The following is a 27004-nucleotide window of genomic DNA, read 5'->3' on the forward strand; positions in this document are numbered from 1 at the left end:
TTATACTTTAGAGATGTGACAATTTTTATTTGGTTCTCTGCTGGGATTACAGTTATTTGGCAAGCTATCAATAAGTATTTTGGGAAATCTCCCTGGGTATATAGACTGCACTAGCATCACACTGGCATACATCCCACTGGGCTGCAGTCTTGACATAACTATTGGCTTGAACATAATTTTTCAAAATTTTTCACCATTTCAGATTACTGTGAATTAAAAATTTAAATTGCTTCTTTAGTGATGTTTTCTCATATTGTGACACAGTATTCTTATCTTTGAGACCTGGATGATGTAATTTTGGCACTGTAAAGGGTAAATCACTGTAGGGAAAAGGTATTTTAAATATACTCATCATGGGAAAAAAATGGAATTGTAAGGCAGTACAGATATTGGGGAAACTTTAATTGGAGCTGGAATGCTAATTAGTGTCTCCAAACATTCTCTCCATTCAGCCACTAGCCTTAAAAAACAGGATGGTATCTATACTGAAAAATAATTTAAAGAAATTATATGAGCTTTATAGCACCTCAGGCCAAAACAGACTACTGTATGTTCTAGGCTGAACTTTAATGTGTGACAGGGCAATTAAGCAATTCAACCAGCCTGTCCCCAGTTTAAGTCAATAAATAGTGTTTAATTAACAGCTAACTTGTGCTTGGCTGAAGCACAAATTCTTTAAAAATATCTGCTGATGACTGGATATTATATATATTTATCAACAAATACATGGCCATCTTCCCTCTTGGAAGATTGTTCCAAGGGATAATTAAACTCACTAAATTTTGTGCTTCTCGTTTCAGTTTACATTTGTGCACATTCCTACACAGTACTCAAAGAAGACACAAGCAAGTTCTGCTCTTGCAGACTTGGGTTCAGCCAGCTCTGGAGTGGAAGTAGAGCTCCACTGGAGGCAAGATGAGGTCACTATAATTTATTACTGCAGAGATATAAAACTGAATCTGGAGCCATCTCACACTAGGTGAGAAACAGCAGGTTGAAATCTGCCTGCACAAGCCCATTTACAGAAGTGGGAAGGTTTCTATTCAGACTCAGATCTTCCTTAGGCCCTTGAAGAAGCCAACTGTAAGGAATTTGTGGGCAAATAGGAAAAGCAGTTTATTTTCACTCCAACATGAGACAAAAAGTGGGAACAAAGGTTCCCCTTGTCTATGAGCTGTTTGGCCAGTGGTGATGAGCTACTGGCACTGGCTCAAGTTTGCTGTTAACAAAGACCCTCTCTGGCACCATTACATTGAACTGCAATGTTTTAAAAACAAATTTGGCACCAGATACCAAAGAAAGTTCTCTATCAGTCTGTTAGATCGCTACAAGCCTTTAAGGCTTTGGACCAAATCTCAATATGAGTTAGGTTTTCTTCCAAAGATGGTGTCAAAGGGAATGAGCTCTTAGGGAAAGCAAAGGTTAAGTGGAATGTGCCTGAAAAGCTTTGGCTTTACACAAGGATTTGATTGCTTATATGGCTCTGATTCTCTGTAAACACTGATACTCACATTTCATATTCTCCCTCATTCTTGCTACTTCTTAGTGTTAGGGCACTCTTCACATAGAAACAGGACATCTAATTAACTGTTCCAAAAAGTTGTAACATTATGTGTTAAATACTCTAAGCAAAAATATAATACATTCTGCATGTATTAAATGAGAGATACAAAGAGCAAAGTAGGCAAAATAAACACTATTTTACAAATAGAGAAGGGAGAGATTTTCCCTGTCCAAGGTGACAAGGAAGGTTTTTGCCACAGTTGAGAACTCAGCCCAAATGTTGGATTTCCCCACCAGTGCAAGAATGACAGTAGTAGTATTTTTCCCTGAACATTATTTCCCCTAATTTTAGATATTTTTTTAGTGTATATGAAAAATTGGTGAGAATAAAATGTATTTAAAACAATTTGATTGAGATTTATATAAATAGAGAGATTTATATATTTACATAAAAAGCTAATATCTACCCTTCAGAGCGTTGCAGTGTGTTTGGAAGCTGAAGAGAATTGAACCTGAAGAAAACATGTAGTCTATTAAATACAGATTTATAGGAGGCATACCTCATATGCACCACAAGTTAAGTTTTTTGGAAATGTTGGATTACTTTGGCAGTCAACAGGTCTCAATGCAAAAGCATTTTATGTACACTCAGCATTTGTTGTTTTTCTTCGGGATAACTTCTAGCTAGAACGGAATTATTTGGCCATTTTACAGCAAAAGGCATAAATCTCCAGTTGGGAATGGATTTCAGTTTGGTTTTTAGAAAACATGTTCATATTCTAAATTGTTGAGAAAGGGATGACTATGAATTAAAAGACATAAACTGTTTTCTGAATCGCAGAAGATGAAGATCAATATGAATCTGCCCAGAATTTCATGAAACCTTACTTTTGCAGATAGTGAATCATCCTGGTTACCAGAGAGAGAATAAAACCCAAGAACTTGCCTGCACTAATATACTTTCAATGGATTATAACTTCTAGTTTAGATTAATTAAGTTAAACTCCTCAGTCTAAAAGAGAAGGTCAAAGACTAACCAACACACAGTTAAAGATAGATTAATTAAGAACTCTGGTAATAATTAATCAACCAGTCTCTCAACTCCAGGAACTTTCTCTAATGTATCTCAGCAATTAAGATTTCCTGTAACAGAAATGCCTCATTCCACACTTTTGCTGATAGAGCTGTAGGATGATCATACTTCCCCTAACAATCCCTGAATGAGATCTGCACTGAGTGAACACTGAGAAAAAGAGAAAAAGCTCATGACATTTGTATTCAAGGGAGCTAGGTCCCAGTGAGATCATGATTCTAAACATGCCAGCTCAAGCTTCGTTTATTTCATTTTCTCATCTTTTGCATTAAAAAAAGGCAAGAAGAGTTTTCATCAAATGTGTCATACTCTACATGGTTTCAGAGTAAATGGCTGATATTCTACTTAAAAACAAGAAGGGGAGCAATGAACTTAGAGTGTGTCCAGATGGGATGATGGTGGTTGGACAGAAGCATGAAGTGCTCTATCCTTCATCTTTCCTCACAGATTTACTGCCAAATGTGGAAGAAGAGTGTGGGGGGAAAATTTTATTTTATAGAAACAAATACTATCAAAATGTTTTCATATCCCTGAGCTCTAATATCTTGTCACAGGATATTAATAATTTGTGTGAAAGCGAAAAGGAATTAACTTACATCTCACTCTTGAGGAACAAAGCTCAGCGTGTAACTCTGCTCCCTGAGAAGTTAAATTCTGTTTTGTTCTTTAAATATAGATAAATTCTCAAATAGCTTCTCTGAATAGATTCATAACCCATATCAAGGATTGGCAATCCCAAATGTCTATAAAAAGAATAAAGCATATTATATCTGTTCACAGTAGTGGAACATGCTAATTATGTCTGGAGATAAGCAAAGATACTTATGGTGAAGTTGGCCAGAGTGTTGACATAAAAATAGTGATACTCACTTTTAGCAAAGGGGAAAAAAGTAAAAAATTTGAAACATCAGTGATCAGTGCAGCATAAACATCAACAAAAATATTTCTCCCAAGGGACTTGATTTCATTTTACTCACTTTTTTATTCCACTTATTAATTTTCAAATAAATGACAATGCATCAAAACACATTGGGAAAATTTAAAGAAGTAGATAAGGTAAACACTGAAATATTTCAAGAGATCATTTATCTGTATTCAAAATGACTGAACAATGGAACAATATTCCTGCCAGCTTCCCTTGCTACTGTATATTTCCAATTCTAGCTTCCAAGGGCAGAAGTGAGTAAGGAATCCAAGGCTCACATCAGCTCAGACTCCAGCCTCTCCACTTCATTTGTCAGTTTGCCAATCACTTGTGGTTTCTACAATGCACTGAGTTTTTTGATGGGATTATGACTTAACCCACCTTTTTCCCACAGACCACTGAGTAGCCCTCAAATGCCACTTTCAGTCATTACAGAATAGCAGCTCTGGCTCAAACCAGTGCAAAATCCAGTTTCAAAGCAGGCTAAAAAATAGCTGCAAGGGCTGCTATTGAAAATTTCGTATAGTTTACAGGATATTTTTTCCCTTAACATTTTCTCTTCTGAAACTCCCCAAAAATACCAGGGAGATTTTATTCCTCAGTAATATAGTGGAGATAAAGAAATCTGATGTCTACAAATGTGAGGTGCTCTAAACATCTGTAGCCATGCTGAAATTCAGTGAAAAATAGCTTTATGACCCCAAGTCTCTTCATCCAGAGCGAGCCTTATGGGTGAAGAGGGGGGAAAAAATGTTAATTAGTGGATTTTTCTTAAATATAAATATGGCCTTAGAGTTCGTGCACAAAACACCTGCAAAAGCTCCATTACCTCAGTCATGCAAGTTCTAATATCCTGTGCTACATGTTGCAACATGAGATAACCAATATATAGAAATATATATATCTGTCTTTTTACTCCACCTCTCGGTAGTTGTCGCTGATTCGATCCAAACTGAGGGAATACAAGAGGTCTCTTCCTCCCACGAACAGTCGCTCCTGATACTCATCCAGCAGCATTACATGAAGTCCAAGATATCCAAAGGGGCTGCGAAACACTGACGTCCTGTTTAAATCCCAGAGCTCTGAAACACAATCAGAGTGCTCGTGATAAATACCAAACAGCTTAGCTTTCATGGCTTCATTCTCATATCCTCCTAGGGAACTGGGCGAGAAGTTGTGGGACATTAAAATGCTAATCATATAATCTTTGAGTAAAAGAGACACGGAACGCCTGGGAACAATTTTCAAACTAAGCCAGGAGGTTTGTCTCTGAGTCTTTGCACCATAATCTTTATGCTTAAAATCTGAGATGGGGAGGGATGAAAATTAGTTTTCTCATGGACATTTTTCTGAAAAGGAAAAGTTACTTAGAATAATAACTGCAAATGGAGAAAAAAAAAAAAAAAAAAAAAAAATTAATTAATGGAAATTAAAAAAAAAATATTGGAAATTGTGTCCTTGTCTTACAGGTATGTCAAACTCCAGTTTTTCAGTGTACACACTATTTTTACCAGGGTTTGTATTTTTAGGAGGACTGTGCCATGGGTTTTAAGCCTAGCACTGTCTTCACTCACTTCACTGAATGCATTGCCTCTAAATTCAGTGAAAACAGTATGAAATCTGTGAAATGCATATGAATAATTTTCCAACACTGATTTTGTTAAGAAATGCACTGACCTGATATGGGAATCTGAGGTTTAGCTAAAGCCAGTTCCACTGAGAAAGGGAAATTCATTCTGGGTAATGTTGCAGAAACTTGGATTCAGGCCTCAGGAAGCAAGAGGCAAAATATGGGAATTTTTCTGCACTGTGGTGCAGAGCACAACCTGGCTTGCAGCAGGTCAGAGAGGCTGAAAATCATTTTGCTGTTGAGAAGCCTCAAAAAGAGTCATTTGAGAGAGTACCCTTGGACTCCTCCAAGAGGACAGAGCTTGGACTGGGGGAAAGCAATTATCTTCTTATTCCTGTATTGTAGCAAATTATTTTATTTTTAAGAAATCACTCTTAGTAAAAATAATTAAATATGCTCATCCTCACAGCTTTCCATAAGAATAATTTTTTCAATTGTTTGGATGTGATCCTGAAGCTGAAGAAAACTGTTGGAAGAAGTGTGATTGTCCCTGAGCTAGAGAAGACAAATGAGCCCCCATCCAGTTTGGAGGCTCCTGCTCCACCACAGTCATGTTCATTTGTCCATGCTGCACCTTGACAGCAACATAGAAACCACAGCTGATGTTCTGTATGCAAGAAATTTAATGTTTGAAATGGCTATTAATTTAATCAACAAATTTGCACAGTTTTTATTAATTTTAAATTATTAAGTATATTGTGTGTGTTATTGTGTAAGTGATTTTGTGATATGTAAGTGATATTGTGTAAGTGATTTTAGTAATAGGATAAATATGTATTGCTCCATTTACTAGGTAGGCTGAGTTCAGGTCAACAGAGGCTAAAAGTAACTAGTTTCTGAAAGCTGTTTCCTTAGGTGATAAAATTTACATCAAAGGAGTTGTAGTAAAAATTCAGCCTCACATATGATGTCTTTCTCAAGTGCTCTTCAAGCAGAATCTATTAAATAGTTGTACCAGTGTGTGACTGGCCTTACTCAAGAAATGAAAAACTAAGTCACAGAGAATAATAAAGGCAACAAGAGACTTTTTTTTTAAGCATTGCATACTAACCAGTGGATAAATTCACATTTTTTGACAGTGATACACTCAGCACACAGCTGCACTGCAATGTGGAAATTACACTTCCAAAGCTTGCTCTCGCCAAGCAAATGAGCAGATTGCTGTTTTGGAAGAACATCTCTTGTTTCTGAACAGATTAGAAATGAAATGAAAGCAGAGCTAGAAATACACTTTTGGTCCTAAATAAAGCCACTTTTTATTTGCAAGAATATAAATCATTAAATATATTTTAATTTTTAATCAGTCTTGGAGTGAAAAGAATTGCATTTTAAATTCTAGTTATATACAAGCATCAAAAGGTTACTGTGGTAGATTCCCCTGATTTATTGTCACGTTGTCCTGAAGGCAAATTATTTAAAAATGAGACAATATTTCTTTACATAGATCAGAGATATGACTCATGTGTTCTCATAATGATGAACAATTCTCTGCATAAACTGATAACTGCTCATATAAGACTCAGTCCTGCAAAGCACACCTGTGAATCTTATTGTCTTGAATGGAAGCTGAGAATACAAAATATCAAGATTGAACTTGTAAAAAGAGACGTTTCTAAGACTCTGCCCTGCAAACTACATAGATAGGGGGTTGCTGTGGGGGTGGAGACAAGAATAGAAGTGAACCTGACACCTGAAAGGGCTGGAAAACAAGAAGCAATTGGGTTTGGAGAGTGATTTTGTACTGAATCACAAATGACCTTTAAGATCATCTGGTTCCAACCCTCTTGCCATGGTTTCTCTTAAGACCAGGTTTCTCCAAGCCCTGCCCAACCTGGCCTTGAGCACTTCCAGGGATGGGGCACCCACATCTTCTCTGGACACCTTGTGCCAGTGTCTCAACACCCTCACAGTAAAAGATTTCTAACATCTAATCTCAGCCTGTGCTCTTAGTTTAGAGCCATTACCCCTTGTTCTATCACCACCTGCCCTTGTGAAGGGCTCCTCTGCAGCTCTCCTGTATCCCCTTTAGATGCTGAAAGCTGCTTTAAGGACTTCCTAAGGTTTTCTCTTCTCCAGGCTGAACAGTCCCAGCTCTCTCAGCCTGTCTTTATGCTAGAGGTGCTGCAGCCCTCTGATCATCTTTGAGGCTCCAAACAGGTCCAAGCCCTTCCTGTGTGGGGTCCCCCAGAGCTGGACACATATATCACTGCACTTTGCTGAGTCACATTTGCTCATTGAAATCACAACACCATTGGGGGTAAGGCACTTGGATTCAAAGTTTTAAACAAATTTCCCCAAAATTGACCTTCAGTTACCTTGAAGAAGCTTATGCTCACAAGAGTTAGAAATACAGATGCCTTGAGGTGTCAAGAGTGTGCTCCTGGTCATGCTGATACCCTTTAATTAAAAAAAAAATAAACTTCTAGACAACCTAGACAAACAACCTAAACAAACTAGTCTAATCTTAAGCATAACCAAAAAGAGGTTGTTCCTCTATCTAATACTAGGATTTAATGTCCACATTTATGCTGGCTACATCTTGCACATTTGCAAGATCAGGTGCAAGTGCAATTTTCTTCAACAACTTGGCCAGAGAAAATATAGTGCTACCTAACATTTTTTAAATATTCTAATGGCTAAATCAGTCACCTGAGGAATAACAGACACGATGTCAATTTCCTTTTCTACATGGATTGAAACCCAGATTTTTCTCCTTCTGTAAAGAAGTCTAATCAAAAGTGATTACTACTGGATTGGTAGGGAAGGATGGATGCTTTCTCCATTTTCTGTTGAAGCTGTGCAACAAAATATTTTAATATTTAATAAACTATACAAACTGTTCCAGCACATGAGCTAGAAACCCTTGGCTTCTCCCTCACATGGGAGTGACTAAGGGCTTCACTTGAGCAGAACTCTTCCTTTTACTGTAAAGATCTTGCATAAAGATGCAAAAAGCCAGAGACACAGAGGATGAATTGATGAATTATTCAGGGTGTATATATTGCTAGTATTCAGCACACAGAAAAAAAAAGAGAAAAGGTCTTTCCTACTCTTATCTTTTGGTAAAAACAAATCTTCTGGAGTACTGATCCATAAATTTGAGAAAATGTTATCTTTTGATCTATAATGCTTTGGCGTTTTAATCTAAATTCTCAAGACCATAACTATACACCACTGCAGTACAAACAGCTTTTTACTCAACAAAGGAAAGACTGCTTCAATATTTACATACTCCTATATGGCACTTCACTGTACCTGTGAAAGCTTTAAAGCAAGTCTGGACTGATGAATTACATTTCATAAGAGAACAAATCTTACTTCTTTCTGTTTTAAAAGCTGGGAACAAACCTGATGGTTTGCTATCTGTCTGACAGAGCTTGCTGGCAAATTCACACTGATCTTGCTTAACACATTATCTCTTATAGCAAATCTGCTTTGGTGAACATATTTATCCTGTTTGACAAAATGGATTCTATTAAACATTGGTCTAACAATGTTAATTATGCTCCTAATAGGCAATTTCTTGGATATTTTAATGAGCAGCATATAATTCCAACTTCTAAGATTATTTTAGAACAGTAATACCTTCCATTAGAATAAAAAAAAAAAGGTCACTCTATTTTTATCTCAATGTTTTTTAAATATAATGATTGATAAATTAAATATACTTAGAAAATTAAATGCAAAAATCTCAGTGCTGGTCCACAGCAACAAGAGTATAGGACATTTCATTTACAATATATCCTCAGAATTTAAGAACATTTTGAGTAATATACAACTTTGGACCTTGAATATAGACAAATATCACTGCAAATTTTTAATTTTTTTCTTTTTCTCAGGAAGTGACAAAGTTGCTGTTGCTCTGTCTGTTCTTCATAGCATTACATCATGACAACTGCACAAGTCTATTGCCTTTGCCCTTTTTTGCCCTCATAAAAATCTTTAGCTCCCCTTTTAAATTCTTCAGAAATATACTCTCACCTCCCACACTACCTCATGCTGCAGATCATTCTTCTGGCAAAGATGTTTTCCAGATGCAGGGCACTGACAAATGAGCCCACATAAGGTGGATGTTTAGTGCTGCTTTACAGGGAGAGTTAATGACTGGGGTTACCTTCTGTCCCCATCAATAATGTGAAAGCCACTGATATAAAGTCTAGGTAATGTGAGCACCTGAATGACATCTTGGCATAGCCCTGGAATATAGATACTAGAGTGGAACAAGTTTTACAAGAACTTTGTAAACCTTATGTGGTTTTAATTAATTTAGCTTTTTGCTATATTTCTGACAAGTGATAACAAAATTTGCTTACATGTGACAAGAAAGGGACAAAAACAAAAAATGCGGAAAAATAAAATGAGTTATAGAGGAGAGCCTAAAATATCTGTGACACAGTTTATGAACTACAGGTCAATTTAAGACCAGGCAGGATATGTACCTTCTGTTTTAACACACTGGTACTTTAAGGGAAATGTTTGTTTGAGGGTACTCTAAAGACTCATCCATCACAAGGACAAAAATATAAACTTACAAGTGGTTGAATCTTTTTGACAAGGTTAAGACCTCTAGCTGGCAATATTCTATATAAGATTAGTAACAGGAGGCAGAAGATTTCTTCCCAGGGGAAAAAAATAGAGAGTAAAATTCACCTAAAAACCCCAATTCTGCTGAATATGAGATTAACATTTTTTACTTTTCTTTGCTTACAGTCCCCAGTCAAATATAACCCTATAAAAATAATTATAGAGTCATGATAGTGATTGTCAGGTAATGGAAAGTTACATTAACTCAGGTCAAACAGCAAGAAACTGAATTGGTTGGGAAGTAGAAATGGGGACAGTGTTAACTGGCCAGAGGTGGCTAAAGTAAATCCTCCTGCATGAGATTTGGTAGCAAAATCTGAGCTAAGAACTGTAATAGCAGAATTAATTGCAAATAGTATGCTAATTAAAAAATCCAGAGTAGTTTTAATGCTGAAAGTTATCACTATAATTTTAAACACTTTTCTTAAGGTACTTTATTGTTTTATTGGGAGAAGATGAATCAGTAGGAAATAGGTTCAAAAGTCTGTGAGGGAGACTGAAGTATGAGCTTTTGCTGCTTGAGTTGAGGTTTTATCTGTGTGGCTGCCAGGCAGATGCCTCAGAAACTTGGCAGGGTAGGAGACAGAAAGCAAACTCCAGTAAAAACATGCAAAAACCCATTAGTCCATAACTACTTTCATATGATTCAACCTCTGCTCTTAACAGCAGGTGAGTTTGGCTGTCAAGCTTTATTTGGAGAATGTAATTGGCTTCATGAAGGGAGCTGGTGCAGTAAAGCCCATGAATAATTTTGCTTATTTGGTTCTCTTCCTCTAAATATTCTGGATTTAGTGATGAAGCTTAAATTATAGTCAAAACTTCAAACAAAATCTTTCCCTGTCAGTCTGTCCAAATTACAGAGGCAGAAGTTTCTGAAATTAAAAGGTACAGTTTGGGGAGACAAGAATAGTTTCAATCTGTAGGCAAGACAAAACACTCTTCTGGCTTTTTCAACCCTTAAAAATATTGGAAAAACCTAAAACTGGAACATACAATAAATCTTAGGAAACATTTTTCTTTCTTCTGATTCTACTCAGATAATGATGGAAAATAGTCTATGTAGCTTCAAAGTCCTTAACAGGTCTAATCATGATAGCTCATGTTGTAACCCCTAATATTTCCATTTCAAACTATTATATGTCACATATATACTGTTATATATGTACATTCAGCCACATCTAGCAAATACTTAGTTTTTCTTCCCTGATGGCAAAATAGTATATTGAGTTATTAGCACTGTAGCTGGTTTGGTTTTAGTCACTAAACAACATTACAAAAAGACCAGGGTTTATAGTGTTAGTATATTGCATAACAGTAAAAACATGTATACTTACACAGTATTTTATAATATTTTTAGTTCTTGCTGGAAATTTCTATGGTGTGCATCAGTTTAAGGGTAATCACACACCATCTTCATACAAGCTGGGTATACAGCAATTTTAAGATACATTTCTAGAATTACATGCTGGCCCAATTAAAAAAAAATCTGATATTCAATTTAATGTTACTGATACTTAAAAATAAATTAAATGCACTGTAATAAAAACTTGTTATTTTGTGTTTTAATCATACCTACCTAGAATGATGGACAATTTACAGACTGTTTTAGAGAAAAACCTCTTTGTAAGTCAAATGAAAGCAGTTACAGAACCTGCTAATCATTTGTGTATGTTGAAGTGATATTTGTTTTCTTACACTAAGAAAACTTCTTACATTTCTGGATCTTACTGGTTTTTATTACAGCAGTAAGATAGTATGGTTTCTCATAGAAGGCCTAATCCAGAGCTCATCTGCCATTTCTCCCAATTAAGTTCATTAATTCTGACCTAGGTAATCACACCACCAATACAGATTAAATAGATGTAGAACAGTATAGGGAAAATAGTTTTCCTTCTGAATTATATCTGAACCTGAGAAACGACAGAGAAATAACTCAGAATGAAATTTTCATCTTTTCAATATTAAACTACATTACATATAAATGATGTCTACCATTCATTATGCTTTTAATGATAGTATTAAGTTTTCAAGAATAATAACAATTTCAAATATTTTAAATTAAGCTCATTATATTTTTTCCATATCTATTTCCATTTAGAGGGATATTGCTTGCAGAGTGGTGAAGAATTTTTGTTTTCTAATCCATTTCAGTATTAAATAGCAAATTTTGGCACTCATTCAAACAAATTTGCTATGGTAAATTGATGTAGTCATTATACCATTATACTCTATTATCAAAAATTATTTAGCTTACCAGTGGGATTTTTCTTTGAAAAGGTACATGCATCCACAAAATTCTATCTGACAACACAGATCAGAAGCATGGTTGTGATAGAAAATATCAAATAATTGCTTATGCAAAATGACATAACACTGTGGCTGTTATGGACTCCCAGGTCTCAGTGACCTGCATAATGTGGCTGCCTTAAATTTTCTAGTGACTTCAAATCCAAATGATCCTTTATTTTTCGTAAAGCATTTTAGGAGGTGATAATACATGATAATGTTCTTGATAATAAATATCTTCATCAATATTATAAATTTCTTTCTGAATGGTAGACTGTATGATAGAAAGCTTCAGAAATGTGTTTTTCTATTAAAGCATTCCAGCAGAAATATAAATTGGAATTTTTTACTGTGCAATTATTCTAGTCTATGGAAGAAACAAGCATCCATGAAATAGTCTTTGTGAACTTTATGCACTTCATCCAATGTACCTCCAAAGAAGGAAGAAATGTCCTTTCAAAATTATACTCACAGAAGATGTTTTACATTATACTTAATATCTTAATAGTGTTAACAAGTGAAATAATCGATTTCTAAGACTTGAGTTTTGGAAGGTACATATGGTTCAAATAATCACAGACCTCTGCTGATGAAACACAGACAGTCCAGTCTCTTGAGGACCTGATTTATTAAGGTGTACCATTTACTACATGCTTGTTACCACACCAGTATGGGAAGAGTAGAATTCTTCCTATGGAGAGATCCTGTGTTTTGACAGAAAGAGAATCTGGTGCTTTCATTTAAAATGAAGATGCCAAGAGTCAGGGGTTTATGCTATTCGAAATGACTGTTAAATTGAATTTCCCCTGCAAAAGATGGATTAAAAGGAGCTATCTCATGTGATTTTCAGCAGCATATGCTCTTGGGCAGGATGGCATGTGATTGACAGTGTATGTAAGGCTATCTGGAGTCATCAGCAGGAGAAAAAACAGAATTGAGGAGAAAGGAGGCATTGTAAGAAAAAGCAAAAAGCAGAGGGAAAATTGAAATGGAAATAACTAAAAAGATGAAAGGAAATTTTCAAAGTATTTTTTTTTTCCTGTGAAATAAATTACTCACAGCACATGCAGAGTTCGAGATATTCCATAGGTGAGTTTACAAAGACTTACTACACTTCATGCACTGAAATAAATTCATTTTTCCTTGAGCATAGAAACTCTATAAGCAGCGGTGAATAGACTTATCTAGAAGTAAACTCTTTTTTAGTCCAATGTTTGTTCTTTTAATTGACCAGAATATTTTCTCTGGAACGATTTAATTCACAGAAAGGAGATGTATTCAGCTGCTACATCAGTGTCTTTGGAAGGTCTACCTCATGTGAGTTAACTGGCACTAATACATCCATGATTTGACCCTGCTTTTCCTGATACAACTCAAATACTTTTAAATATTAATGAAAACTGAATACATCAAAGGTCTTTTTCTTGCCTTCATTTTAATTTTTTTTTCAATTTTTTTTTTATTATGACACAGAGCTTTATGAAAGAATTCAAGCTCTTATATTACAGGGTGGGATATGTCATATTCAGTTTTTGTTTTGTTCAGTCAGGTGTCTAGTTTAAGGTATTTATCCAGCTGTCTTTTAAATCAGAACAAAAGAAAGAGGCATTCCCAAATCTTAAAATTACTTTGTAAGAGCATCCAATCAAATATAATCCAAAAATAGTAATCTCTATAATCCAAATTTTAAGAATGTAATCTAAGTTTTAGATACATAATGAACTATAGATGAATTCCACTCCAGCATGCATTCTATAAATAAACCAAAGTTGTATTTTATCAATGTTTGCAATTTTAATACTGCAGTGATGTGCAACACGTAGATATAGCTATCTTTGTTGTCTTTTCTGTTTCTCCCTCAGTATGCCAAATTATCTGTAAAATGCTGGTTAAGTAAATGCCTTGGAAGAAAGAGAGAGAAAAAAAGCTTTATTTTAATAACTTAGAACATGTTTGAAACCTTTTAGAATCAGTAATGCTTTGCAAATATTAACAGTCAAAACATTCCTCTGCCATCAGACTTTGAGCTGGTAGAACTCAACACAGTTGATCTGAAACAGTGTAACTGGAGAATAAAATCAATTATAGGCAGCTATTAATGGTCATGTAACTATTATGAATTGCATTATGGACTGTTGCATATTATCCTCAAACCTTCATGGGTAAGTCCACCCATCCTCCCTTTCCTTTTTCTTCCCCCACACTATTCCTTTGCTTCTGACAGATTTTGCCAGACAGAAAAATAATAGTGCTTGTTTAGAAGTTTATTGTACTTTGATATAAACATTATCTTTTCTTATGTCACATTTGATTATCCAAGAATCATACAATAGACTGTATTGAATTTCAGCTGTCATTTGTGCTCCTAAGCCTTTCAGATGCTTTTAGAAAATACCCAATGATAACAAAAGCCCCTCTTACATTGAAGAGAATTCTACATTAGAACAGAAAACAGTCTCCTGAAATTACAAGTAAAATCTCTATAGCCTCAATTGATCTAACAGTAATCATAAAAAAATCTCCCATAAATCTCTCCCATTTCAAAATGGAACGTTGTCTCAGTATGACTCTGTCCTAAATCATTATGCACAGGATGTCAAAACACCATACACTTATGGGTATTCCTTCATTAGTTCTTCACTATAATTAGAAATTCACCTTCATCTTTAGGCTTGGTTTAACACTGGAGCTTAATTTCAGATGTTTTGGCGTTAATCTGTCTTTTCTACTTATAGCTGGCTTTACAGAAGGTAGAACATGAGTCAATTTCATTAATGGCCTTTATTTCTCACCAGGGCTACTGATGTTTAGAATTATAGACATACTATGAAAATGAAGGATTGATGCAAGAGCATCCTTTTTGTATACTGAAGAGTTGTGCAGAAATCCAGAGAGATCTAGGGATTAAATCAAACACATATAGACAGTTTTGGGTGGGAAAGAACCTTCAAAGATCATCTACCATAAGCCCCTGCCAGAGCCAGGACTGTCACTGCTTCCACCAGCTTGGTGACATCCACAAACTTCCTGAGGGTGCTTTCAATCCCACAATCTACATTGCCTTTAAAGATATTAAATAGTTCCAGTCCCAGTACAGCTCCCTGAGGAACACCACTCATTAATAGATTATGTACTGCTCAGGACTGAAAAAATACACAGCCCCAGACAACTGTTTTCTTCAGGAATTTCCTAGCTAACTGGAAGGCACAGCCAAAACAAAATAAAAAAATGGAACCAAAATTAAAGAATTTCCATTATGAAGACAGGGTAAAAAGGAAATAATAATTTCATTATTCACAAAATTCTCCAGGATTTGAATTTAGCTCTACTTAATTTGCACTGATTAGTCAGCAAGTCTGCATAAAGCTGCTGGACAGTTCATATTTTGAATGCAAGTAGAATGGGTGACCCAAAGGCTACTGTCCTGAGATTTTGCCCTCAGGAGAAAAGGGAGCAGAGCACACAAAAGATATTGGAACTGGGAGAGAACATTTTTCTGACTCTGAAAGAAGTTGCAAATATTATGGAAAATTTTCCCATCCCAAACTGGAATAAAAACTTCAAATATAGAGCATTTTCAAAAATCAAAAAATTCAGGTTTTTTCCCATGGATCAAATTATCTGATAAATTTAACAATTTTATTTTGATTAATGCAGTCCTCTGTTTTTATAGTAAGTCAACTAAAATTTCAAAATTACATGTTCTTAAAACAAAATATAAGTCTTAATTTAAAATATATAACTATCCTTTTTTTTTTGCCAAAATATTAACCAACAGAAAAAAAAAATAAATTTCCATAGTTTCATAATGCTTCACAGAGGAAAAAAACCACCAAAATCAAAAACCAAAAATAGAATCTTTACAGCTAGCAAAGAACTTCTGCATGCCTTTCACTCATCTATTATTATGCCTTCTCTAAATAGATGTAGCTTTAAAAAAAAACAAAACAATAGAATTTCTGAAAAATCTGCTGTGGATTTTTCATAGTAGTGTGTAGAGATGGAAAGATGTAGAGAAAAATTAATATAGAAGACAAAATTCAGAATCCTTTTACAAAGTTATGAGACAATTTCTAAATATCAACCTTTGAAATATGCTGGTTACATCCAAAATTATTGTCAATATAAATATGAAAAATATGAAGATATTTTATTAGAACTATAGATCCCAAGTACTATATACTTAATCTGAAAGCAATATTTTTTTTCTTAGAATAGAATAGAAACAGAGAATTATATTCTGCACATTATTCACAGGCATGGGACTATTTGAGGACAAATGAATTTTGTAATATCTGCTGCATATTGCACTACTATTTGTACATCAGGATACAATTCTCTATGCCTGACTCTAGGAAAAACATGTAAAAAGAACATAATGAACTGTATGAAATAACTTGTCACAGAATAATATATTTATCAAACTGTCAGAAGTAAGCACATTTAGGAATGAATAGGTCCAAAACATATATTATTTAACTAAAAGCTATTTAACTGTTTATATTATATTTCATAAATACTTTAGAGGAAAATGTTACACTTAAGTAGTTCTGTCACTTATTATATAAGCTTAACTATTATAAGCTTAACTAAAGTTCAAGGGAACTTTCTCTCTTTAAGAATTAAGGAATTGGGTCCTTCTCTGACCCTTTTATGACACTATAAAATAGGCACACATTTCTTTACAAAAAAAAGATGCAAAGCATTAGAAAATACTCATACATGTAAATGAAAATGTGTATCTGGTTTGTGTTATTTACATAAATATCCATCTACTCTGTTTCTGATTTCAACAGGCTCTCTTGCAGAAGGACAGACATGTTTCTCAATATAAACATCTCATCTGGCAGCCACTGAGAGACCATGCAGGCCATGATATTTGTTATATGTATATCAAGAGAAACCCCCCCAAAAAATCGTTTTCATTCCATCTCTTGTAATCTCATTCACTTATGTGAACTGAGTGTATGATAAGCATCAAATAATCTCTATCCATTTTCCACTGTTGGAATCAATGGAAGATAAAGTTGTTAAACCACAGCACATTAAGTTATATTTGTTTACAAAAAAAAAAAAAAAAAAAGAAAAGGAAAAGTAAACAGCAAATACTGCAAGGACAAGACATGGCATTGTGGTGGGTAATTCAGCAATAAGGATACAAATAAAAGTCAGATCTATTAGTTTCAGAATAATCTTCAAAGGCAAGCAGTGGAACTGCTAGTAGATGAGCCAATTAAGAAAAGAGAGGAGAAAACATCTGACAATCTGTTCTAGTTAGTAGCCACACACTAGTGGGGAAAGGATTTGCTGTCTTCCAGGTTATTTCCCATCTTTATTTTTCATAATATAATTTAAACTAAAGAACAAAGTTTGCTAAAAGCACAGGATGTTGATACCAGATCAGTAGTTGGATGTGTCACATTTCCAAGTAAAATATTTCTATGCAACAGTAAAATAAAAAAGAATATTTACATCCATCTCCTCAGAAAATATTCATCCAAGGAAAATATTCTGTGACCCACAGAATGTGTATTTTTGTGCATGTGTGCAGGTGTGTTTATATGTATATACAGAATGTTATTTCACACAGAGCTCTCATTTTTTAAGGAAGATTGCTCAGCATCTGAATGTATTCTAATAAAGGTTCCAAAAATGATAGCTATAATGAGAATCAATATTTCCAAAAGCAACCTTGGCTTCTTCTTTTTCCTGTTTCAACTTAATTTTTTTTTTAATTTTAAATTAATCTCAGTGATACCAGTACAAATATAAATCTGTACTCTAAAATTGTTAAAGTGCTTATTTATTCCTACACATTCTACATGTCTAGCCTGGTGCTGCTATTAATGCCATTTGACAGTAAAAATTTTTTTCTGTGTTTTTCAGTTCTTTTGTCTGTGTCCATCATCATTATCTGAATAGCTTTATAAATGCTAAAGAGCTATTGGAAACAATTACTTTTTCTTCCCTGTAGAATTTAGCACTTAGGTGATTCACAGGTCAAACAATCAGTGGAATTTGCACTGCTTTCCTCTTTGCTCTATTCAGAAGGTTTATAAAGATCAGAAGACAGGTCCTTTAGGATTTATTTTCACTGTGTATCTGTTAGTGGTTTACTGATAAGGATTCACATGTCCTGCTCTAGTAAAGCAGCAATATGGATGCTGCCTGTGTTGAAAACTGGAGCTGTGGTGTTTGCATAGTGGTGTTTGACTTTGTCAAGGCAGCTGTGGCTTCCACCAAGTCAGCTGCCCCCCTTCTTGCATTTATACCAAAAATATAACCATCAGCACCCTAACACAAATTACATGTCTTGAAATGACATCCTCTGCTTCAAGTAAGTTGTAGTAAAGACATCTAAGGAATCTCTTCATGTTAAATATTTACCTCCTTTCCACATTCTTTTGTTGGAGAGCTTCAAATGAAAAAAACAAGTGGGGCAAGTCTACAGAATAATAATGTAAATGGTCAGAAGTTTTATTACACAAGAGTTCTAGGAAATGTGGACTCATTTTTGCTTAACAAGCTTCATTTGTTTTTCAATACAACCCAGTTTGGGCTTTTAGTCACAGAACCTTATACACTAGATTTCACATAAGCTACAAACTCTATGAAGATATATGCAATTTTTCTTGACTGAGTCTTTTCTGGGGAAAAAATTAAAAAAATAGAAATATATGTGTTTAGAAAATAGTGTGGAAAATCATGTAATGGACTCAACATAGGTAATGATTCAATTTCAAATGTGCTCTAGTGTCTCCAGGCAAAAGACCATAGCAGCCAAATAAGATGGAATGACCACTGTGCAAAAGGTAGCACTGTAAATTGCTCAGTGACATTTCACTTATTTATACCTGTGTAGAATCCTGTCCTTGATGCCCCCTATTGCTGTTTCTGAATTATTTACACAGTCTGCTGATCTAAATTACAGAAGGAAATATCCAGCATTAGGAACAAGAAGATATGATGCCTACTATTTAAATCCAAAATACTTTTGATTTATAGAACAAATTGAAGATGCTTTTAAAAATGTGCATCCAAACCTACTAGTAATGTTTGCAGCCCTTTCTTTTATGACTGCAGAGAGCTGTAATTGTATTCCACCAATAGTGTAATTTTCAGATCAGACTGTCCAGATTCTCATGTTTAAACTAAAGACTGCATGTTCAGTCTCCACAGAATTTGGCCTCTCCTTACACATTAATCTTGTGTAATAAGTGACAGAAGCCTTCAAAATGCATTAACACAGGTGGACCTTTGGTGCTTATTTGCAGCCCTGTGGAATAAGTGTGCTTCAGGCTGTTTGTACAGGTCCAGTAGCAGGGTTAGAGCTTGGGAGTGATAAGGTTACCTAAACTGTAGCACAACTAAAGAAAGTCCAGCCATCCAAGAAAATCAAGGTAGATTTCTACATGTCACATTTAAAAACTAAATATGTGTATTGCCTGAGGAATGCATTTGAGACAGCCAAGCCTGGTAGGAAAGAATGTTTTCAGAGCACTGTTTCAACAGGAGTATTTCTACTGGGAATAAATAAACTGCTGAACGTGCCTCATTTTTTAATGCTCCACAGATGTAAACTGTATTTGATTCTATTGTCTATAATTTAATTTAATGCTTGGAATGTTGCAGCAATATACAGTAACTGATATGCCCTTTGATTGAGAAACAGCTAGACCAAAAAACTTTATATTATTTTTCTGCTCTATAGAGCCTTCTTATAAAGAAAAGGTTCATTTTAGCACGCATTTCTATTATCCAATCTTTATTAGAAAAGACATACAGAACTGAGAGCATGACAATGCCTGCTTTATGTCTTATTAATTGGAAAGCTCTTCTGTTCTATTTGAATGGAATTTTTCATTCTGCTGTTAATTGTGAACAGCATCTCAAACTAGTGGTTCAATAGGAGAACTACCTGACTAGCACCATCATCTTTACTGTGAAATTCTTTTTGTGAAATGTTTTTCTCCAATTGTTTTTCATGTATCTTTATCCCCAGTCCTGTTAAGCACCTCTAATTTAATATACAACTTAGTGGTCCATGCAAAAAAGATTCAAGGCAATGAAGAAATATTCAAAAGTATTTTTCACTTTGAAGTATTTCTAATCAGAGAATTAACAAATATTTCTGTTAATTCATGGCACTACATTTTGACTCATGATACAACAGAATTTAAGTGTTTTTCTCCATATTATTTCCACACTTTTCTAATGCACATAAATTAGATGGTTTATATTGTTTATATAATTTATACTATATTACATACCAATACTTTGGTTTCTTTTCAAATCACAATATTTCTGTTGTTTCTCAGCTGTTCTTCAGACGCCAAGCAAACAGAATATCTACATTTTAACTTCTAGAAGGGGCTAGTGGAACAGTTATAATGCAAAAGTTCTTAAAATAAACAAAAAGCACCTTTAAACATGTTTTTAACTGGTTATATAAGTCACTAAGTCTCTTTTTTTTTTTTTTTTTATAACCACAGCCTAGTCATAGACTGTTAAGACACCTGAAGGATATCTTAATTTTTCCATAAAACGAGACCTTGACTATCTAGGTTAGCTAGTGCTTAGTTACACTGTGCATTAGATTTTGTTCTCCTTGTGAATTAATTTTGACATAAGCAACAGACCTTCTAAAATTATGATGAGTTATGTGCAAAGTTTGCTTCTGACAGAAGCAACTCTCATATGGGGTTGCATACATCTGGAAGCTGGTTGAAAGAAAGTACATTTGGTGGTTGTTTCCACCATTGCTAGAAAGGGTGAAAAGTAGGACTTACATTTTTGTCCTGTTTATCACTATTTAAAGTTGTAAATAGTGAACAAACTCATCTATACACATCACATGGTTTTTATCATGAATCAGCTAATAGGAAATCCATGTCAAGGTCTAGGATTTGTATCAGTTTAATGGTGCAATAATATATTATAAAGAAGGAAAGATGGTGGTGCTAGAATGCTTATTTATTTGCTCATGCATAAAAATCATTAGAAATAGTACACTGATCATTTATTAACATTATAAAATAATCTACTTCCTTTTGAAGAATTTGAGATTGTTGAAGGCTGAGTCACTTGCTGATAAGAATACCTTCCAAATATAAATATTTGCATTCCTTGGGGGTTATTCTTCTCCAGAGGAACGAGGAGCACTTTGCTTTGGCTTTATGCCTAACTACACACCTTTAATGTGTGACAATCTCAAAACTCTTGTACAGCACATTGTACCTAGAGGTTAAGTGTGGCATGTTAAGGGGAGACCAATTTCAATTAAAAATGCAACAATGGCATTAAAATATGTGCTGCAATAGTCTCAGTAAGATCACTTTGCTGTTACTGTCAATAGGAGCTTATTGAGGTTTGCTTGGTTCTGTGTGTTCAGGGAATGATATAGTTGCTAAAGGTGTGGACAGTGGCTACTCAGCTGAATCTCAGAGAAGGAAAAACCCAGCAATTTAAAATTTTTCTTCACATTATGGCACTTCAGCCTGCATTTGGGAGAGTGCCAGGTTTTACCTTCACGACTACTGAGATTCTCCTGTTCTTTGCTGACTTACTTGAACAAAGAACTTTAAAAAACCCAAGATATATATTTAGCAATCCTTATTTATGACAAATTAAATAGCAGAAATATGTTTAAATGAACAGAAGAAGCATTGCCTTGAAAACCAATTAATTATAAAGCAACAAATGCATTGCTGTGCTCAATAATTACACAGGCCTACACTGTGCTCAGCACAGAAGAGTCTGACATTTAGACTTCGTGAGCTAACAAATTCTGGAAAGTATTCCAGCTTATTTAAAAGTGTATCTTCAAAATGGAAACTGATCCTGCAGTTGGCAGGTTACTTGCCAGGTATTTTATTCACCTACAAGTTCAAAAGATATGAGCCTCTGAGCTTCAAGGCAGAGAGAGGCAAGTTGCCTTTGAAAAAGCAAGGGGAATAATAAGGCAAGAAGAAGACTAAGACTTTTTATATCTAAAAAAGAACATGCACCAACTACTGGGAAAGCATCAATTATTAGTGCTGTGAGCAATAATTGCTATTACTAATGAGCACCCTCACTTATAGATATGATAACATGTTTTAAGAGACAGATTTGGGGGCAGATTTTTAATGAGCTCTCCTTAAACTTACAAACACTTTGTTGCTCCCCCACAACACAGAAGGGTTTAATGTCTTTTATCATGAAACTTTAAGCTAATTTTCTTACCCTTTCTTTAAAGATCTCCTCTTTTCCTCTAAGATTCTTGGTGAGCTGTATTAATTTTTCAATAAAGTTCTATGACAGATTTTGGAAAACTCCTAGGCCTTCCTTTCACTGTACACCACACAGCAAATTCAGTGTCTCGGTGTCCAGTGAAGACCAGTGATGAGTGATGTTCCTCAAGGGCTGGCACTGGGACTGGCAGGGTTCAACACATTTACCAGTGACATGGTAAATTTACTATAAAACACAGTTACCAGTGACATGGCCAGTGGGTTTGAACACCCTCAGCAAGTTTGCTGACAACACCAATCTGAGTGTGGTCGACACACTGGAGGGAACAGATGTCATCCAGAGGGACCTTGACAGGTCTGAGAGCTGGGACTGTGCAAACACCATCAGGCTCAACAAGTGCAAGGTGTTGCACATGTGTCAGGGCAATATTGAGCACAGGAACAGGCTGGGTGGGGAATGGATTGAGAACAGCCCTGGGGAGAAGACTTGGGGAATTTGGTGAATGCAAAGCTTGCTGTGACCTGTCAATGTGTGCCCACACACCAGAAAAACACCTCTACCCTGGGCTGCACCCAAAGTAGCACAGGCAGCAGGACTGCAACATCTCTCCTTTGAGAGACGAAATAAAATAATGGTTTAAGATGACCATTTTTCTTCTGCTTAAGTGGATACTGACTGTACTTCAACTGATTTATTTTCACTCTTTTTGGTTTTTTCCAGCATATTCTCAGGCCATACACTCTAGTGCTGGACACTGAGGTTGTTTTTCAAATACAAGTGTAGGATTCCACCACTGCTGTTGTCTGTCATTATTTATTGTTTCCCTTGAACGAACACTATTAGTGCTTGTATGTCAGCTCAAATTCAAATCAATTTTCATTACATGTGAAATGGAAAATATATCAGCAATGTATTTTTCTGTTCAAATACCTTGCTAACATCACACTCCATATAAGCTGTAGAATGAAAAATAGGTTTGCCAAGGGAGATGAAAACTGAGTGTGTGGTGAAGAAACCAAATACTATGGCAAGAGTGTTTAGTGGAAACACTCTCTGAATAGCCAAGTCTTTTTCGTGGATAAGTGACAAAAAAGGTGACTAAATGGAAGGATGATTAATTCCCTTTTGTATAAAAATGTAAGAAAAATTCTTGTAAAAGAAGCAACTGTCTACAAAAATCAAGTGAGAGACACCATGAATGCACAGATTAATCAAACTAGGCTATATCCCATTAATCATATATCTTGAAATGGAATAAAAGAGCTCTACTTTACAACTTTTTATGCACTGTTGATGAACTTTATGTATTTTTGTGAAGTAGCCAAACTGTCAGCTTGACAAATGCTTTCACGTGATGAAAAACCTCAAGGCTGTGTTAATTCTCTTGTGTGCTGATGACTGCAGGAAAATCTCAGTGTCTGGTCTCAAGGATGACTTTGATTGTCTTGGCAACAAATTTTATGATATTTAACAAAAAAGTGTGGAGGAGAGTCACTCTGAATAGTGTCTTCTCTATTCTTCATTCCATTCAATTATGAAACATAAATGAATAAGAGACAGATTTCAGAGACGGAATTAAAGTTTATTTGTACTGAAAAGTGAACAACAGTGTATTAGCAGATCTATTAATAAAACTAAGGAATTTTAGTTCGTACTTGTCAGCATTATTTAAATTGCATCCATCCACTTTTATCCTCATATAATATAGCAAATAACATCAATACCAAAGAGCTGCAGCTGATGCAACTACAACACAACCAAGGAGAGGTGTGAAACTGCAACCCCCTCTTCTTTTGAAAGTAGCAATTCTTTAATAGGCCCTTCTAGTGTGAAAGAATATGGCTTCCCTGGCTGCAGAAGTCTTACTAAATAAAACTTATGTCTCAGAGGCCACATGGCATGCATCCATAAAGCTGAAATGTTCCACTGTCTTCATCTCCAAGTTTCATAACGTCATCCAAGCCCCCTATGTAGAATAGTCCTTGTATTGTTTCCTGAACCATGCCCAAATATTATTTGGAAGAGTACTATTTTTCAAAGTTGCCAAGAAGAACATCAAAAATTTAAATACTAGGCATTATTCCAGGTCAATGCTTCAGTGATGCTTGTGCTCTGGATTTACCTTTTAAAATGATACGTAATCTTTTCTAAATCTACACTGATGGGTTTGTTTCCATTTGGGTAATTTTTTTGTTTTATGGCATGTCTATTCTGTTCCAAAATGCATTAATTATTATTTACCTGATATATTAGAGCAGAACTGGGAGAATTGAGAAGAATTTCTGTTGTACCAGATATCTCACATGTGTACAATAAAGACCCAGTCTTTGCCTATGAGTTAGACAAAGCAGTAGGGAAATATTCACATGCTGCCTCAAAGCCAAGGAGCAAAAATGGGCATAAGTCATGTCACCACAGCAATGCTAATGAGCAGTGGTAACTTTAGTTACCACCACCAACAGCTGAAGAAAAACATATCTGTAATCTGTTAATCAAAATCTAGTAAGAAGCTGCTTTGACATACTTTGACATATAACATAGCTCAATATTAATAATCTTATTTAATCTAAGAAGAATTTGAGGATGGAATGCAAAATTAAGACATTTCTTTCATTTGAAATAATCCAACAATTTTTGGGAAAAAAAAATAGGTTAGGGATATATCCAGCCCCCAGGAAATCTGTACCACGGGAAATGTTCTAGGATCTAACACACCAGTCTATTTCACAGTGGATGATATGTGAAATAATTACTTCAAATTATGAAAATTGTAATCACATTGAAGACAGTGACAGATCACTTTTCCCCAGCATGGTCTCCTCATCAGATAAAACACATGCTCTACACTAGATATATATTGATAAATCATATTACATTGTGCTTAGGCACAAACTCTGCTCCCTAGGGAAAACAGTGAAGTTGCATGAACAGTATGTTATTTTTTACAAGTAACTTAGCAACTGCCACTTGTTCTAGTGCCAAGAACAGAATCTAAGGGTTGTAGTCAGAATTTTGCTTCAGTGCTTTTTCTTTCTATCATCAGGATCCCCATATCCAGAACTGTAAGGATTAGGTATTCCTGATATGGGATTCCTCCTTAGAGTAGAGCTTCAGCTGCACTACTCAGCATAGGCAGGGAGCTGCCTACTATGTCTCCTTAAGAAGTAATCTACAAATGACTGCTATGATTATAAATATATTATTTAGAATTTCACTCTTTCCCTTTTTAAATGTGTATATATGAATATAATCTATATTATAAACCATAATATTATAACTCTGCCAGCTCCTTACTCAAGTAAAGCATGAAAGAGTTTCATTTTCATATGCCTCTACTAACCTCTGGCTTCTCACTTCACTTCTCACTATGTGATAAATCACCATCTTGTTTGCAAAAGCCAGCTTTTCTCATTTAAGAGATGAATAATAAGCTTGAGTGCACTACAGGATCAACCTTCCTGTGCCAATATTTCCTCACTCACATTTTGCTGTAGGCACAGTGCTACATTTTCCACTCTATAATGTAGGCATGCTGAATTGCATAATCCAAAATTAAACTATCTAAACTAAAAATCCACATCAAAGTAATACAAAACAAGGAGTTGATTAGCCCCACAATAAGATTACAGATATATTTTCCGCTGCCTCAAGTCCATTTAGATTAATTGTTTTGAAATATTTTTCTGATACTGAAAAGAGAATGCAAGATTAGTTCTAAATTACATAATTTGCTAATATTGACTGGCAATATTCTGCTGGCAAAAATCTGATGCCTCTGGAATAATTCTAATACTGACCAGGTGCCACAGTACATGTGTTGCCCCACTCAGAGTCTTCTGATATAATGCACATGTAGAAGACTGAAAATGGATTGCTGTTATCATTTGTGTATGTCAATAGCATTAAAAGTTCATAGCTAATTTAATCAATAAATTCAGTTGTATAAGTAAAACAATCCATTCTCTAGACTGCTGAAAGAATATAATATTTTTAATGTGCTTCCACATCATGATGTTAATATTATTTAAATAATATTTTATATATATATCTTCGTATTCAGTTGCTTATAGTATTTGAGACTTCAAAATCTTCCTCAGCTCTGTTGTATTACATTTAATTTTGTCTTATTTTTTCCTTATCAAATACTTTTATTACCTAGGTCTATAATACATTTGCATGGACAAAGCATATTAATATAGCATTTAAGATATTTATGAATGCTGAATTTTATTTTTTTTAATTGTTCAACATTCTTGGATTAGAATTTTATAAAAAAATAAGTATAATTGAAAAAATTGAACAAATAAAATTATCTCCATGTGTTTTAATAGTTTCATGGCCCATAAGATTGTTAAAAGGCTGAAAAATTGTTATTCCTCTCAAGGAAAGGTATAAATAATCTACAAATCTTAAACCTTGTGTTTCTCCATTTACTTTAGCACTTATTATTTAGCACAATATTAAGAATATAAATGAGGTAGTATTCTGTAGGCGTCTGATGTTTAATTTTTCTTATCTTCACTTACCCTTCATTGTTTTAAAATTTGTTGCCTTGTTTGAAGCATAAAGGAAACAAAAATACAGATCTAAGATTGCTAGATACTTTCCTTTACTTTACACTAATATTTTCCATTGAGAATGGATTCAAGCAATTCCATGAAGTAGAGGAGAAATTGCAGATATTTAGGACAGAGTATGTTAAGATACTTAAAAATTATTACACTTACAACCAGGTAAAATAGACAGGAAA

The 27004-nt window shown here is 34.8% G+C and overlaps 1 protein-coding gene across 1 annotated transcript in view; it reads right to left on the reverse strand.

The window, feature by feature from the left end:
- SEMA3E (semaphorin 3E) overlaps window positions 1-27004 on the reverse strand; it is a 128278-nt gene that overhangs the window by 56599 nt on the left and 44675 nt on the right. The window contains exon 2 of the mRNA XM_056482270.1: window positions 4443-4603. Coding sequence (XP_056338245.1) covers window positions 4443-4603 — 161 coding nt within the window. The remainder of the gene's footprint in view (window positions 1-4442; window positions 4604-27004) is intronic.

Source organism: Oenanthe melanoleuca, chromosome 1A (genome assembly GCF_029582105.1).
Source record: "Oenanthe melanoleuca isolate GR-GAL-2019-014 chromosome 1A, OMel1.0, whole genome shotgun sequence".
Classification (NCBI taxonomy): Eukaryota; Metazoa; Chordata; class Aves; order Passeriformes; family Muscicapidae; genus Oenanthe; species Oenanthe melanoleuca.